Raw genomic sequence first — 16,329 nt, 5'->3', positions numbered from 1 at the left:
AAGACACAAATTTCAGTTTTATTGTTATTCCACAATTCTACAAATGCATTTATTGCATAATATACCAAATATGAGCCAATGAGTACTACATTTACTTTAATGACAACATTAATGAAATTCCTACTTCAAAAAGCCACAGCAATTTGCTTCAGAAGGAAGAAGGGAATATTTTATCAATAGGTTGGTCCTGGTAGCCTGGTAATCTAATGCAAAAGGCATAAACCTGCATAAACCCTAACATATATTTTGAAAAATTTAGCATGATCACCTCACCTATTATGCTTAATTTCAGAGCGTGCAGGAAAACTGGGATACCTGTAAAAAACCATGCATGCACAGGGAAAAGTCCACACAGTTGAACCCTGAAACAACAGTAAACTCTCAACTGTGGGACAATGGTGCTTATCCCACATCCACAGAAGAATGTATCCACGCAAAATAATACTAATACTATAGATTATAGTAACTGCACTGATAAAAGCTGTTAATTAAGATGGTCAATTTAATTGTTAAATCATTATGCATTGGACTGAGCTGAGTCCAAGCTGACTCAGCTTGGACTCCTGCTTTACTTGCACTGCCATACTTGCACACTGATCACCTGCACTGTTGTACCGCTCTGGCATCCTATACTGCTCTACATTTACTCTCACTCACTTAAAACTGTGCACATATATTTATATTATATTGTAGATATGTTTATACTGTTTAATTTGTACTGTATTGCACCGACTACGCCAAAACAAATTCCTTGTATGTCCAAAAACGTACTTGGCAATAAAGCTTTTCTGACTATATAGATTCATAATACACAGAATATTGTATTGAAAGTGATCATTTAAATTAATTGGAACAATTATAGCCTCCTTTACAGAAATCTGAAAAATTCTGTGTCTCAGAAAATTTGAATATTAAATAGGACCACTAAAAAATTATTTTTATTACAGGAATGATGACCTACTGAGCAGTCTATCCACAAATTCCTTAATATGGTGTGACACAGAGTGGCTCGACCGTATTGCTGGGTCATCTTTTTTTGACAATACTCCATAGAAACTCTATGAGGTTTAAAACAAGCAGGTTAACCAGCAAGTCAAGGACAGTGATACCATGGAGATTTTGGCAGTGTGGGAGGGAAACATCCTCATTATGCTTTCTCCAGACTCTGGTAACTTGATTTTTAAATGAAAGCAAAATTTACTTTTATCTGAACTTTGCACCACTGACTAACAATCTAGACTTTTTTTCTCCTTTGCCCAGGTAATTATCTTCTGATGTCTCTGGTTCAGGATTGGCTTTACCCAATGAAAGTGACTGTTGTAGCCTGTACTTCTGTACTGAGTCCATGCCTTGTGAATCTCCCTCAAACTCTTTGATGGGCTTTTTTCAATCCTCTCAAGGCTGTTGTTATCATTCTTGGTGTGCACCTTTCCTACCACACTTTTTCCTTCCACTCAACTTTCGTTTACTATGTTTGTATAGGGCAATTTGTGAACAGCCACAACATTTTTTGTGGCTTACCCTCCTGAGGGTGTCAGTAACTGTCTGTTGAACAACTGTCAAGTCAGCAGCCTTAACTATGGTTGCATAGGTCATAATTTCAATCAAGTAAACTTTTGCAGACTGTGTAGGAGCCATGTGGTATTGTTCTTAAAATAATACTTTTCAGGCTCAGTCCCAGGGGTAAAAACACCCAACTTAAGTTTGGTGTAGATTTTTGACTGTTATTTTTCAAATTATTAAAGTTTAAATAAATTTGTTCAGCTGTCTGAAAAGATGACCTCTTTTAGCACTCAGCAAAAGTAGACAGCACTGGCAGGTTTTTCCTTTTATAATTTTAATTACAACAGCTAATAAACATTTGATGCACTTGATGCAAGCCCATAGGCAAGAAAAATGCTTTAATTTTCGCAAATCGCTATTGAGAAAGGATAAACAACCAAAGTTACAAAGAGACTCAAAAAATACCATTTTGGCTGAATAAATTATCTAAAAAACAGATAACATATTAAAGTAATGGAATAGCTTGCTGAAATACCTGAAGACATACAGATAAGTTAGATGTCTCACAGCTCACACTCTCCTTTCTGTCCTTTAAGTTCCTGAAAGGCATAGCTCCACCAAAGGTTTCTCTTCCTGTTTTTGGAAACTAGTGGACAAGATGTGCCATAAAGTAAGAACTGGGCAGACAAAGTGTTTGAAGTAGAGCAACCAAGTCTTTTTTACTTCCAGCTCTTCTTTACTGATCGGCTAAATGTTTTTACATGGTGGAGATCCACTTGTCCCATTGTTCCAGGAAACCTGCTACAAATCTTCTTCCTGCCAGTGGTTTACATGGTGGTCTCTTCCCATTCCAGCTCAACATCACCTGAAAACCAGCACAAATCTGTGGTTTGAACACTGCACTGCTGTGTGAAGTTTGTATTCCTAGATTTGTGTATGTTGTTTACCCTCCATGGCGTCCAGGGAGTCCATCTTCTCCAGAGCAGAGTAGCTAACAAACCAGATGGACTGGCTGTTACCTTTGTTGTTTAGAAGTTCCAGCGTACTTTGGTGGAGGAAGATGTACTGAGCCTGACAGCACAACACAGACAGATATTGATATTTCAGACCAGATTCTAAAGAGATGTTGAAAACAATATTCTTTTGACAAAAGAGTGATCCAAGAAGCTTGAATTGTGCTTGCTTAAATCTGATTGTGTTGCCCAAATTGGTTTTTTGGGACCCAAATCTGTCAGAGCTTATTTGTGCAGCGTTGGCGACTTTCTTAATAAAACTGTTAAAAAAACAATACCCATGCAGTATCACTAACCAGATCAACCACTGTTTTTGGCAGAAAGTATATAGTTACATGGTAAACAATACACTAGTAGGTGTACTGAAGTAACAGAAAAGATCCAACAGTCACATAACATGCATGCTGCTGATTTTATGAAATTAAATCCTTAACTAAAAGGTCTATGCCCAAAATAATAGCAAAGTGGAGTTCAGTCAGTGAGTTAATTCATTCTGTGTCAAACAGGTTGGCTTTATTTAAGGACAACGTATCAAGTGTTTTACATTCTGATTATAGGGCACCCTTCTTTGAAAATATGACTAAAATTAATAATTCCAAACACTGTTCAGAAGAACATTGTACTTTGATTAAAAAGTTAAATTGAGAGGCAAAAACATGTAAAGAATTTGAGAAAATGATCTGAAATGCAATTCAATGAAAACCAGAACCAGAGAGACATTGAAGAAAATGGAAAACTACCCTTTGAACGGATCAAAGAACAGCCACAATGGCAAAGACTCTGCCAATGATCAGTTTCAAGGTGATTAAAGAAGGTGTACAGTAAGTTGTGAAGACTGTAACAATTATATGTTGCCTTTGTGAAGCCAAGCTATTGTTACAAGAAGTCCATGCAAAATAGACAATAAAAAAAAAAAATGAAAAAGACAACATGTGCTGCAGAGGTTACAATTTAACAAAAGCACAATGACTATCCTATGAGAAATGGTTTATCGTTTTACAGAATGAGGAAAGCTACAATGTTTTTCGGGGGGTCTAGGGGGTTGCACACAGTTTGTTATGAACCCCTAAACACTGAATTCAAGCCACAGTACACTGAAGCATGGTGGCTTCAGCATTATGCTATGTGGTTGTTTCTCATACTATGGTGTTGTACCTATTTATTGCATACCGGAAATCATGGATCAGTTGAATGCATCAAAGTACTTGAAGTGGTTTAGTTGCCTTATGCCGGAGAGGAACTGGCCTTGAAATGGAGGTAGCAGCCTAATATTTGTTTTTGCTCACTTTCTGTTGATTGATAACAAATGTGTTAATTTTTCTTGATGTTGATTTGCAATTGAATATGCAGTGTTCCCACTGCACTTGTGTTTCTGTAAATGAAAGCTGCAATGAGATATGTCCAGGTTAAAATGCATTGGAATTTGTTGCATTGTGATAAAGGTCCAGGTGTATGAATACTTTTGCAAGGCACTGTACAACACTACATATAAGAGCCATATGTACCGTTCTATTTTGGCAGGCACTGTAGGTCTTAAACCACTATCTAAATATTGTAAAATGTAGAAAATATAGACATGAGAAAACGATGACGAGAGGAAGAAAACAAGCACAGGATCCCACATTAGGGACAGTGCCAATCCTGGCAATCACTTAAGTAATCACTGAGGTGATTTCCGGACGGGTTCATGCTGTTTCAAGAAGGCGATTGCTGTTTTGCATTAACACCTAAACTACTGGCAGATCATTCTCTTAGTTACAAAAAAAATTAAATACTAAAATGAACTTTTATTTTTGTTTTTTTAATAAGGAGAACACCACGGAATGGATTTTAATTTGGAATGGAGCCAACCAGATGTGGATCTGCTTCTTTTTCTATTTGAATCTTTGCGTCACTTTTTATGTAATCATAGTAGTGTGTGGCATTCATGTGGTAGATCATGTCTGATTAATTTAGTTCAGAGACAACTCTATTTCGGCAGAATCCGCTCAGACAGAGCCTCTTAACTCTTTTAGGGTTTTGAAACTGAATTTTGTAAACTTGAGGGTGGATTCAAAAAGTCATGCTTAGCAGAGAAGTTTAAACATTTCTGTGGTCTGCCAAACTCAAAAAACATGTGGTTATTTAGACTTTAAGATAAAACAAACTTTTGCCATTTGTTTTATTTCTGTCGTAGAATCTAAAATCAAAAAGAGGAAAATTAGCTTTTTTCTCCTGAAAACTCACCAGATTCTGCACCATACACATCCTCTCACTGCGCAGCTCAGCCACCAGCCCATAAATATCCACAAAGTCATGATCTCTGACGTGCTGATTGAGGTGATCGAGAGCAACGAACACGCCTGTTCTTCCCACACCCGCACTGAGGGAACAGCAAGAGAGCAACCATAATCACACTTACTTCAGAATTTGGCAACAAGCTACTATTTATAATCACAATATAGGATATTCAAACTAGTCATTTACCATACCTGCAGTGAACCACTATAGTGGCGTTGTCATGACGATGTGCTCGGACAGCTTTGACAAACTTAATCAAGGTGCTGCAGGACTCTGGGACCCCGTGCTCAGGCCACGATGTGTAGTTGAAGTGTTTGACTAAAATGTAGTGACCATGCTGCAGAGAGAAATAGATGCGGTCAAGTTAAAAAAATTGGGACAGTCCATTAAATATTTTGTTCTTTATTAGGAAATGTTCACATACAAATATCTCATCTTTATTTATGCTTTATCTAAAAAAAGCAACTAATTTACTGGTAAACAGCAAAAGTTTACTTTTTATCATTTTACTCATTAACAAAAGATAAACAAAAATGTGTTTTCTACCTGAGGAAAAGTTAGGACACCCTACCGCCAAATGGCTAGCTTTAGCCCCTTTGGCTGAAATAATTTCAGTGAGACCCTTTTTGCAGCCATTTATCAGCTCATGCATGAGTCTGATGAATATTTGAGAGGTTTCTCGCACGTAAAGTCAGTTTCAAGACACTCCAGAGCATCTTAATGAGATCAAGATCTGGGCTTTGACTCGGCCAGGCAGTTGCATTTTTTAATTCTCTATCAGTCCTTGGACGATTTACTGATATGTTTTAGGTCATTGTCATGTTGTTCTGCTTTAGCTTATATTTTTTTGCAGATGTTCTCAGAAACCATGATCTTTACAGCTCCATGTTTCACAGTTTGAGTTTGGTTATTTTCCTGAAATGCTATATTTGGCTTCTGTCAAACATGTCATAGGCTCTGGGGTCCAAATAATTCGGATTTACACTATACTTGTTTTACAGTGCAAAGATCGTTATTCCAGAAGTTATGGTCTTGATCTGTGTTCTCTTTGGCAAATTTTTATCTGAACTGGATGTTTTTCTTAGAGAGCAAGGGTTTGTCCGTGTACACCTCCTATTAGATAATGACATATGTTGACATTTTAGGGCTTTTGGAGATCACTCTGGGCATGTTTCAGTCTGTTTTTAGTATAAACTTGCTTGGATGGCCAGACCTGGGCATGAAGGAAGTTGTCTCGAATGTTCTCCACTTGTACACTATTTTCCACACACTGAAGAGGCTGATTTCAAATTCTTTCGAGACATGTCCAAATCCCTTACCAGGCTCACAAGCTGCTACAATCTAGGCTGGTAATCATTTGTCTTACTGATGTTTTTAAGTGTTTGATTCAAGAATGCTTGAAGAGTCAAGGTGAGCAATTCAAAAATTGAGAACACTGAACCAACCGTCCAGCATGGTGGTGGCAGCATTATGATTAGGGTCTTTTTTGCTGCCAGTGGTACATAAAAGGGAGTGTATAGCTGATTTTTCTCTTTTTACAGGATCGAGATTATAAGGGAAATTTTGATCTTCAAGAAAATTGGGTCTGTTCACATCAATATATGGTTTTTAACATTAGAATTTAAATCATATTTATTAAGGTTCAAAGAATAATTTAAGAAACTGGTACTATTAATTTCATCCTGTATGACAGTCTTTAAGGAGTGTGATTATATTTAATATTTAGGAGATGTAGCTGTCTGCATATGGTGTTGTAAGCTGAATGCATAAGCAAACATGTTGGGTCATACATTTCAGAAGCCTATAGCCTCTGTGGGAACTCACTTTTTAAAGTACTTTGTATACTTCCTATTCATGGCAGAGAAACAAAAGAAAACGTTTTTATTTACATCTTTATGTCTTATATTGAAAGTTTGAAATTACTGGTGAAAGTCCTTTGCCGAATAGTGTAATCATAGGAGGTGATGAAAAACAGTTAGTTTAAAAAATAAAGCAATGCAGATGCATTAGGTAAAAAGATCTGAGGTACTTTTAAATAAATGTGAAACATAAAGAGAAGCATTTGCACACATACACAGGAAACAGTAAGTAGGATGTAACGAGACAAAATAAAGACTTGCAGGTTACTATAGATAGTGTGGGGGATAATGACATAAAGCAGGTGTGGACAATAGAAAGCACAAACAAGTGTGAAGTAGAGCAGAACTGAGGAATAAAACATGTAGGAGGAAAAACTAAGGATGATTTCCACAAAATCCAACAGAACACATTAACTAAATCAGAACAAGACAACTGGAAACTTAATGAAAGATTAACTAAATAAAGGCATTGACACAAAAACACTTAACAAAACCAGATTAAAGACTAAAACATCCCAAGAGGTTGATGCTTAACATTTATACCTATTATTTTACATTGTATAGATCCCCTGAGCTGAAAATATAAGTTGCTGTCACACTGCTTTCATATCTGTTAAAATATTTTGTTGTGTGTAAAAGCATATTTAGTTTGTGAAACATTAAAGATATAGAGTCCGAGTGGACCATGTTCTCCGCATCTATTGTCGATGCTGCTGCCCGTAGCTGTGGCCGTAAGGTCTGCAGTGCCTGTCGCGGAGGCAATCCCAGAACCCGGTGGTGGACACCGGCAGTAAGGGATGCTGTTAAGCTGAAGAAGGAGTCCTATCGGCTGTGGTTGGCTTGTGGGACTCCTGAGGCGGCTGACGAGTACCGTGAGGCCAAGCGTGCTGCGGCCCGGGCTGTGGCGGAGGCAAAAACTCGGGCCTGGGAGGAGTTCGGTGAGGCCATGGAGAAGGACTACCGGTTGGCCTCGAAGCGATTCTGGCAAACCGTCCGTCGCCTCAGGAGGGGGAAGCAGTGCTTCGCCAACACTGTTTATAGTGGGGGCGGGAGACTGCTGACCTCGACTGAGGACATTATCGGGCGGTGGAAGGAGTACTTCGAGGATCTCCACAATCCTGCCATCATGCATTCCGTGGTGGAAACAGAGGCAGGGGACTCGGGGTTGGACTCTTTCATCACCCAGGCTGAAGTCACCGAGGTGGTTAAAAAGCTCCGCGGTGGCAAGGCTTCGGGGGTGGATGAGATCCGCCCTGAGTACCTCAAGTCTCTGGATGTTGTAGGGCTGTCATGGTTGACACGTCTCTTCAACATTGCGTGGCGGTCGGGGACAGTGCCTCTGGACTGGCAGACTGAGGTGGTGGTCCCCCTTCAAAGAAGGGTGACCGGAGGGTGTGTTCCAACTACAGGGGGATCACACTCCTCGGCCTCCTTGGTAAGGCCTACGCCAGGGTATTGGAGAGGAGAGTCCGACCGATAGTCGAACCTCGGCTTCAGGAGGAGCAGTGTGGTTTTCGTCCCGGCCGTGGAACACCGGACCAGCTCTATACCCTCTACAGGGTGCTCGAGGGTTCATGGGAGTTTGCCCAACCGGTTCACATGTGTTTTGTGGACCTGGAGAAGGCATTCGACTGTGTCCCTCGTGATGCCCTGTGGGGTGTGCTCCAGGAGTATGGAATCGGGGGCCCTTTACTAGGGGCCATCCGGTCCCTGTACGAGCGGAGCAGGAGTTTGGTCTGCATTGCCGGCACTAAGTCGGACCTGTTCCCAGTGCATGTTGGACTCCGGCAGGGCTGCCCTTTGTCACCGGTCCTGTTCATAACTTTTATGGACAGGATTTCTAGACGCAGCCAAGGGCCGGAGGGGGTCTGGTTTGGGGACCAGTGGATTTCGTCTCTTCTTTTTGCAGATGACGTGGTCCTGCTGGCCCCCTCTAGCCAAGACCTACAGCATGCGCTGTGGCGGTTCGCAGCCGAGTGTGAAGCGGCTGGGATGAGGATCAGCTCCTACAAGTCCGAGGCCATGGTACTCGACCGGAAAAGGGTGGCTTGTCCTCTTCAGGTTGGAGGGGAGTTCCTGCCTCAAGTGGAGGAGTTTAAGTATCTTGCGGTCTTGTTCACGAGTGAGAGAAGAATGGAGCGGGAGATCGACAGACGGATCGGTGCGGCTGCCACAGTAATGGGGGCGCTGTGCCGGTCCGTTGTGGTGAAGAGAGAGCTGAGCCGAAAAGCAAAGCTCTCAATTTACTGGTCGGTCTACGTTCCTACCCTCACCTATGGCCATGAACTTTGGGTCATGACCGAAAGAACGAGATCCCGGATACAAGCGGCTGAAATGAGCTTCCTCCGTAGGGTGGCCGGGCACTCCCTTAGAGATAGGGTCAGGAGCTCGGCCATCCGGGAGGGGCTCGGAGTAGAGCCGCTGCTCCTCCACATCGAGAGGAGCCAGTTGAGGTGGCTCGGGCATCTATACCGGATGCCTCCTGGACGCCTTCCTCGGGAGGTGTTCCAGGCACGTCCCACCGGGAAGAGGCCCAGGGGACGGCCCAGGACACGCTGGAGGGACTATGTCTCTCGGCTGGCCTGGGAACGCCTTGGGCTCCCCCTGGAGGAACTGGAGGAGGTGTCTGGAGAGAGGGACGTCTGGGCGTCTCTGTTGAGTCTGCTGCCCCCGCGACCCGGTCCCGGATAAGCAGAAGACGACGACGACGAAACATTAAATCCTTCATAAACCATGTCTCTTTTTAGTCAGTTAAGATTACCAGAATTATTTGCTAAATGTAAGGATAGTGAGAGAGAGAACCTTCATACTCTTAAGATTACTATCCCTTTAAACAATTTTGGGAAAGCCCAGATAATGATGATGATGATGATGATGATGTAAATTTCTGTTTGGTTAATTCACAACTTTTGAGGTAAATGGAGGGACACTTGCATGCATTTTAGACAACCCCTCATACCCACTGCTTTCTTGTGTGCCAGCATAGAAAAAATAATTCAAAGATAAAAAATAAATTCTAAAGAATCTTCTTTCCCATTATTCTTGTATTAAATACATTTTTATCAGTGCAACTGGGGCATCTGCATGGCATACCATGAAGTTTAACAATGTTTTTAATTGGGTCATTGCTGCAACATTTGGGTGGCATATGACTCTCTTGGAGCCTGGTCTGGCTGGAGATACAATAAGGTGCAGTACAGTATCAAATTCATAGAAAGGGTATGCTGGATTGTTATCATTACTTGACATTACGTTTCATTATTTACAATAATGAGAACATCTTAAGCTGTAAAAACACAATGCAGATACAAAATAGAGTAAGAGAGGTTTCATGGTAGCTGTCTTTGGTTCTATCTCTATTGACAGCACTCTGCATCCATCTCTGCAATGTTTAACTTTGCAGAGATGTCGCAAAGGCACAAAGCATCTAACATCTGAATTTGAAGCCAGCTGGCCTAGCTTTATAGCTAGGATTACAAAATATTGCAGAAAGCCAAAATTAAAATATTTTGAATAGTTTTTCAAGCAACATAAAATAAAAAAAAATAAAAAACACCTAATTAAAATGAAGATAATTATGTGTGATATTCAAATTAGAAAAACATTATTTGCAGCAACATGTACAGTAAGGGCAATAAACACTCTATAGAGAACCAGGCACATTTACTGGCGCCACTGTTAAAGATGTGTGTAAAGTCTTAAAATAAATTCAGCAGATTTTGCAGATGCAAAATCTCACAATGCAAAAATAAAAAAAAATCCATTCTTTCATTTCAGTAAATTTGTTCATCAGCAGAAAAAACAACACGTTGCAAAAACAAATATTGTAACTTATGGGTTCAAGGTCCTATGTGACTTTATTTGTACCCATAGTTAGAATGATTTGCAGCAGAAATGGGAGAATAGCATCTGCGCTGACAAGAAATTTAAAAACTGGAAAAACACATGAAGACCCAAAAGGAACATAAAAATAAGACATAAATGCCCATGTAAGAACAACAACAAAACAAGCTAAAATTGAGCTAAAAGCCAAAATTCTGCTAAATGTCAGATAGTACACTAGACTATGAAACCCTCCAGAAAATACAAACAATGAAGAAATAAATACTAACAATGTGTAAACTATTTATTTAGGGTTTGTTTAAGCAGATAGATAGAGCTGAGATGAGGCTGTTCCTGTCATGGTACAAGAGCAAACATTTCTCAGAAAGAGGGTGAGAATCATCTGTGTTTGGCTGATCACCAGTATAGTATACTGGTTCTTTTTAATCACTCCGAACATCCATCCATTTTCTATACCTGCTTATCTGTGCAGCAAAGGAGCCAGCTGGTGCCTGTCTCCAGCAATCATAGGGTCGAACTGCTAATAAATTAGTCTCGCTAAAAGCATTTTTGTAAATTTATCTTAGAATCTCTTTAAAATGGAAAAGACGAGAACACGTAAAACCGATACATATTGTTATTCTTTATAATCCAGGAGATATCTAAAAGGAAACATTTACTCGCTTGAAATTGCCCATATCAACGGTCAGAACTGTAATTGAAAAGTGACAAATAAAGCTTATTGAGCACTTGAGTTTATCTCGGCACCACTCACAGTAAGAAGGACGGTAAGGGAAGTAAAAAAAATCTCCAAAGCTAGGTGGAGAACTCCAACAAAAGTTTCAATGTGAAGTCATGGTACTGCATGAAGGACAAAATGCTTTAAGGCTTCTTACAAATGATCTTTAGGTGTGCTTATAAATCTGGTGAACTCTGCATATGCGTGTGCAACGTTGTGTATTTGTCTGCAAGAGGTTTTACTACCTTTTCTACTTTCAGTGTTCTGACAGTCCAATCGGGAAGCACTTCCTCTGACACTTTAGAGATGAGAATGTCACTAAACACTGTCATCGGTTTGTTGTCCTCTGGCCAGTACTTCTGACACCGAATCTGAAATGCCACAAACACCGCACATGAAGCATTTGTTAGCTCTCCAGAAAAGAGTTTATTCCTTCATGGAGAGAAGTCCTGAAATGTAACTTGTACTCTGAATTCTGTCACGTCTGTAACGACGCACCCTGCCTTTCTCATAACATTGCGTGAGCATAGCAATGGTGCGGGTTCCTGTCTCCCAGATCATCCTCCAAAAGTCAGCCACGGTGCTTGGCAGAGGACCCTGAGTGGCTATGAACTCATTGGGACACAAGTAACCCTGTAAAGAGTAAACAAGAAAGACAGTAAGCCTCAGATACAGCCTTAGAATAAACCTAAGATCAGAGCTTGTATCAGTTTTTTAGGAGTGATAACTCACTGAGACAAAGCTTGCGTTGATATAGTCTGATCCTGCCATGCCCGGTTCTGACAGCAGCTTCACTCGGTTGTTATTGTCTAAATGCAGAAGAACCAGGAGAAAACTGTTCAGTGAAAGGGTGTGAAATGCAGCTCTTTGAGTTTGAAATGGTGCCATAAGACAGAAAATATAAGGTTGCCTTTATAAGGCTCATTTTTAGTCCAACCACATACAGGGTTTGATGTTGAGGAAGCGGTTCTTGGATTTATTCCATGGCAGGTCGGCGTCTGTGGTGGCGAGGTCTGGCAGCAGCTTTGGGAGCTCCTGGGAGAAAAAAAAAAAAATCAAACACATTTACATTAGCATTCACATAAACTTTCAGAGTCTTAACTATGAACATAACAAAACTAACGTGACATTTCTCATAAAAAATTATCACACTAATTTAAACATCAAAAATGGAAAATCTATGAGAGCTTCAGAGGTTTGTGCAGATGGTTAAGATGAATGTGTTTGGGGTTTTGTTGCTGCTGGGGAATAGAAGCATACACAAACATTTATGCAGGGTGGAACAAAGCAATATGTGAAAATCTAAAATATTTTCTCCTAAAAACATATTTCATTCATACCTGTTTTTTGAGGTCCAGCAGAAAGATTCCATCACCCATTTTGTTTGCAGTTTCTGGATTATTTTTATTATTTAAATTCATTTTACACAGTGCCTTATGAGTGCACTGCTTTGTGTTCTATCACATAAAATCAATTAAAATTCATAGACATTTGAGTTAGTAACATGAGAAAATGAGGAAAAGTCTGAGACATATGAACACTTTTCCAAGGCACTGCAGATGCAGCGTTCTGGCCATTCTGGGTTTTAGGCAAACATTTACCGAAAACTCCTCCTGGAACTTTGCATTGTCGTTGGCACACAGATCTTCTACGTGCTGCAGGAAGGATTTCTTGTTGACAGGCCTGACAGAGAGGATGGTAGAAAAAGGCACTGACTGTGAGCCACAGAGAGAGAGTCAACAATGTGCTATTTTATGTCAACTTTTTTTAGGTTACGAGCGGCACGGAGCCATGAAGAACGTGCGGATTTCTCCAGCAGCTGCTGTGTGCATGCTCGCATCATTTATAAAAGATGACTTACTTGAGCGACTTCCTGTAGCTGAGCAGCCTGGATGAAAATAGAAGCAAAATAAACAAATTAATGCAATGATCGCAACCCACACTTTGGCATTGCTGTCCATGAAAATTTAACTAATCCTCCCAGCAGAAAGTACACTGAGATATGGTTTAAGAAAAGCGGGTTAAACCATTTTGCAATCACATCCACTCTGATTAAACACTGATGCAGGCCTTGATTTTCATTCTAATGAGAAAAAGGGGGACAATCGATTGCATGAAACAGCTCCTGTGGAATCTCCTCAGATCTTCAACAATTGATAAAGCTTACCATTTACGCCCCCTGTCTTCCAAGCAATTTGAGAGCGGGTAAACAAATTAAAAGGGTCTTAAACAGAGGAGCTTCAGCAAAACTGTTCATCTCTGCTAGGGATGGAGGAAAATATGCAGGCAGTTGGTAAAACATTGATGTCACTGATTCACTCAACTACCAGCCTCCACAAAAGCTTTCCTAAAAGTGCACAGATGGAGGGTTTGACGTAAGCCTTTATAGGAAAGATAATGACACACACACACAAACAGGGGGAATTAAAAAAAGCAAAACAATACAAACACGTCAAAATAAGCCACACACACACACACACTAAACGTCCAACTTACTGGATGACATAAATCTCTTTCCGCTTAAAGAAGAAGGAAGAATACCTGGTGGGAGACAAATGTTCAGTGAGAGAAAGACAGCTTATGTGAGTGGAGGTAAACGTCTGCGCGGAAGTAGAGTTGGGAAGTGACAAGGAAAGGTGTGTTACTTTAACTGCAAGACAAGTCGTGTTTAAACAGCTCTCACTGTGCTGTCAGAGCTAGGATGATATTCTGGTCATATCAGAGAGTAGGAGACAAGAGATGCTGCCCAAATGACTACAGTGAAATGTCTTTGGTATGAAAAGTGAGTGGTCAGTCAGTGTAGAGGAGGGACTGTCATTCTAAATGTTTTATTAGGCAGAAGATTTAAAGATCTCTGGTTACAACCCTCAAAGTAAGGTTAGTATTTAATTTTTGCTTTGTTCAATTTGAAAAGGAAATAGCAAGTGAAAATATCGTTCTGATTTCTGACTGTGATAATTCTATGACGATGTACATTCTGGTAATCACCTCTCACAGGAAATGTTCTGATCTTAAATGAACTTATTTTTCAAATGAGGTTTTAGAGTACTGGACTAAACTAAAGATTTAAATTCTGGTGCTGTTTTACTAATGTGATTCTATGTCAATGGCACTCTCAGCAAGCCTGATTTTATTTAAGTTCTGAGCAGGACAGACATTCCCTTACTGCGCCTTACATTGGCCTGTACAGACAGATCGTGTCAGTTTATTAGCCTCTGCATTTGAAACATCTGTTAAAAAATCCCACATTCAGAGGGTTTGGATTCTGTATTTTAATAGAGTGCATCAGTTCTTCATTCTCTGTCCTTCACTCTTTGAAAAGCCAGCAGTGCAGCTGATCCCCACACCACTTTTTTTCCTTTCACAGAATTATCAACATTTTTCAATGGATGGTATTCTTTTCAACACAAATACCTTGAAGGAACAGCACCTAAGTGATTCCAACCATTTACAATTACAAGCACAGTGATAGAGACACTGCATTGGCTGCTACAGCTTCCCATCTGTTTTTGTCAAGCAACCTGCTCCTCAGCCAGCTTTTAGTGTAGTGGGCAGCAGTGAAAACACTAGTAATGACCTTTTATGATGTTCAAAACAATGCGTTGAAGTTTATTAAGCAGGAGAATAACTTTTTTATGTACGTATGTTGTGTCTAAATATGAATGACTGAAACTGCACTTCAATATGCTTCGAGCTGACTTATCAAGGAGTGATATCAAAACAGCATATAGCCTTGCACTTTACCAAACTGCTCCATAAAAACATTCTCAGTAATAGCAAGAGATGAGTTTACTGTAGACTGTAGCTGTTTGATATCGAGAGACAGATGACAAGGCCATCCAAGGTTTGGGCAACTCATGGTAACTTTCTTAACCAAGTTAACCCATGTTGGAGTAGCTTATTAACGCTAACCTGCAGAAACTATGGCTAGGACAAACTATCTGTCTCTGCCCAGAAAAACAGACACAAAGTCGCAGAGTCTGAAACATTGTTGTTTGAGCTGTTTGCGATTTAACCGGGACACAATCCCAATACTACTTTAGATCATGTACAACTGTGTTATCTTGCTCCGCTTTTCAGCTATTATGCTGTCAGGGAAGCAGGAAATGTAAAAGTTAAGTGGGAATGGTGAGAATTTTCCTTAAAGAAAAGATCCTCAGCTTGACTGAGATGCAAATCAAAGCCTACTTTTTACTGGATTAAATTAAGGTGACACTTGAGTGGAGGTATACTGATCTAATGTACTGTACTGCAAAGGTAAATATGACCTTCATGGAAAGGTCAGACATTTCTCTACAGCTTTCTCAACAAAATAAAAGATTTAATGAAGCAGAAACCAATACAGTGAAAATAGACATTTTTTGGGATAATGAGCAAGTGTAAGCTGAATATAACAGAAAAAAAAAAATCTCTTTAATAATGAAGTGTGTTAATTCTTCATCCTTTGAGCCAGTGTGTTAGCTTGAATCAAAAGAATATTTCACGGGACATATTCAATAAATAACAGAAAATCCTGGAAGCCAAAAACACATGGAATGTAACAGAAGATAAAACAGTGTGGCTTCCACAGCAGAATAAAAATCAAACTATTGGCTTTGCCTTTTCATCTGACCTAAGCATAATTGAAAATGTGTAGACAGACCTCCACATGAATACATGTGAGACAGCTCATAAATCACACTGAAATACAGTAGGAGCCTTTTGCAAGAAGAAAATATTTCCCACAGGAGACCTAATAGGCTTTATAGAAACAGAAGTTTTTTATTTATTCTAATGGCTTAGGAGGGTATGACTGTTATCATGCAAGGTTTAAAACTTAAGGTTCAGAAAGTCGATGATTTAAAGAACATATATATTCAAAAACATTTTCACATGTTAAAGCTACAAAAACACAAGTTTAGTTCCCATGATTTTTTTTACCAAGCTGTGGGGCCATTTGTTATCTACGTGTAAAGAAAAGCCGGAAAGTTAGATGCTGTATTTTGAAGCACAGATTGGTTGGGATTAAAACAGACAGAATGATTTCTCTGTTCTGCAGAGAACTGACGAGAAGAGAAATTACAAAGTCACAATGCTGTATTGTATGCTGTTGCCACTGCTGCTTCTGTTTCTA

At 39.9% G+C, this 16,329-nt stretch overlaps 1 protein-coding gene across 1 annotated transcript in view; it reads right to left on the bottom strand.

The window, feature by feature from the left end:
* Positions 1-2,330: 2,330 nt before the first annotated feature.
* The window catches only part of ptprq (protein tyrosine phosphatase receptor type Q), a 71,783-nt gene continuing 57,784 nt past the window's right edge, over positions 2,331-16,329 (bottom strand). The window contains exons 40-50 of the mRNA XM_047390679.1: positions 13,713-13,757; positions 13,078-13,104; positions 12,818-12,899; positions 12,161-12,251; positions 11,949-12,025; positions 11,715-11,849; positions 11,462-11,587; positions 4,988-5,133; positions 4,743-4,878; positions 2,451-2,574; positions 2,331-2,368 (exon numbers count right to left, since the gene is read on the bottom strand). Of these exons, the coding sequence (XP_047246635.1) occupies positions 2,331-2,368; positions 2,451-2,574; positions 4,743-4,878; positions 4,988-5,133; positions 11,462-11,587; positions 11,715-11,849; positions 11,949-12,025; positions 12,161-12,251; positions 12,818-12,899; positions 13,078-13,104; positions 13,713-13,757 (1,027 nt within the window). The remainder of the gene's footprint in view (positions 2,369-2,450; positions 2,575-4,742; positions 4,879-4,987; positions 5,134-11,461; positions 11,588-11,714; positions 11,850-11,948; positions 12,026-12,160; positions 12,252-12,817; positions 12,900-13,077; positions 13,105-13,712; positions 13,758-16,329) is intronic.

The sequence above is a fragment of the Girardinichthys multiradiatus genome, chromosome 2 (genome assembly GCF_021462225.1).
Source record: "Girardinichthys multiradiatus isolate DD_20200921_A chromosome 2, DD_fGirMul_XY1, whole genome shotgun sequence".
In the NCBI taxonomy this organism is placed as follows: Eukaryota; Metazoa; Chordata; class Actinopteri; order Cyprinodontiformes; family Goodeidae; genus Girardinichthys; species Girardinichthys multiradiatus.
The sequence above is the reverse complement of the archived record's forward strand: the minus strand, read 5'-3'. Positions and strand labels throughout refer to the sequence as shown.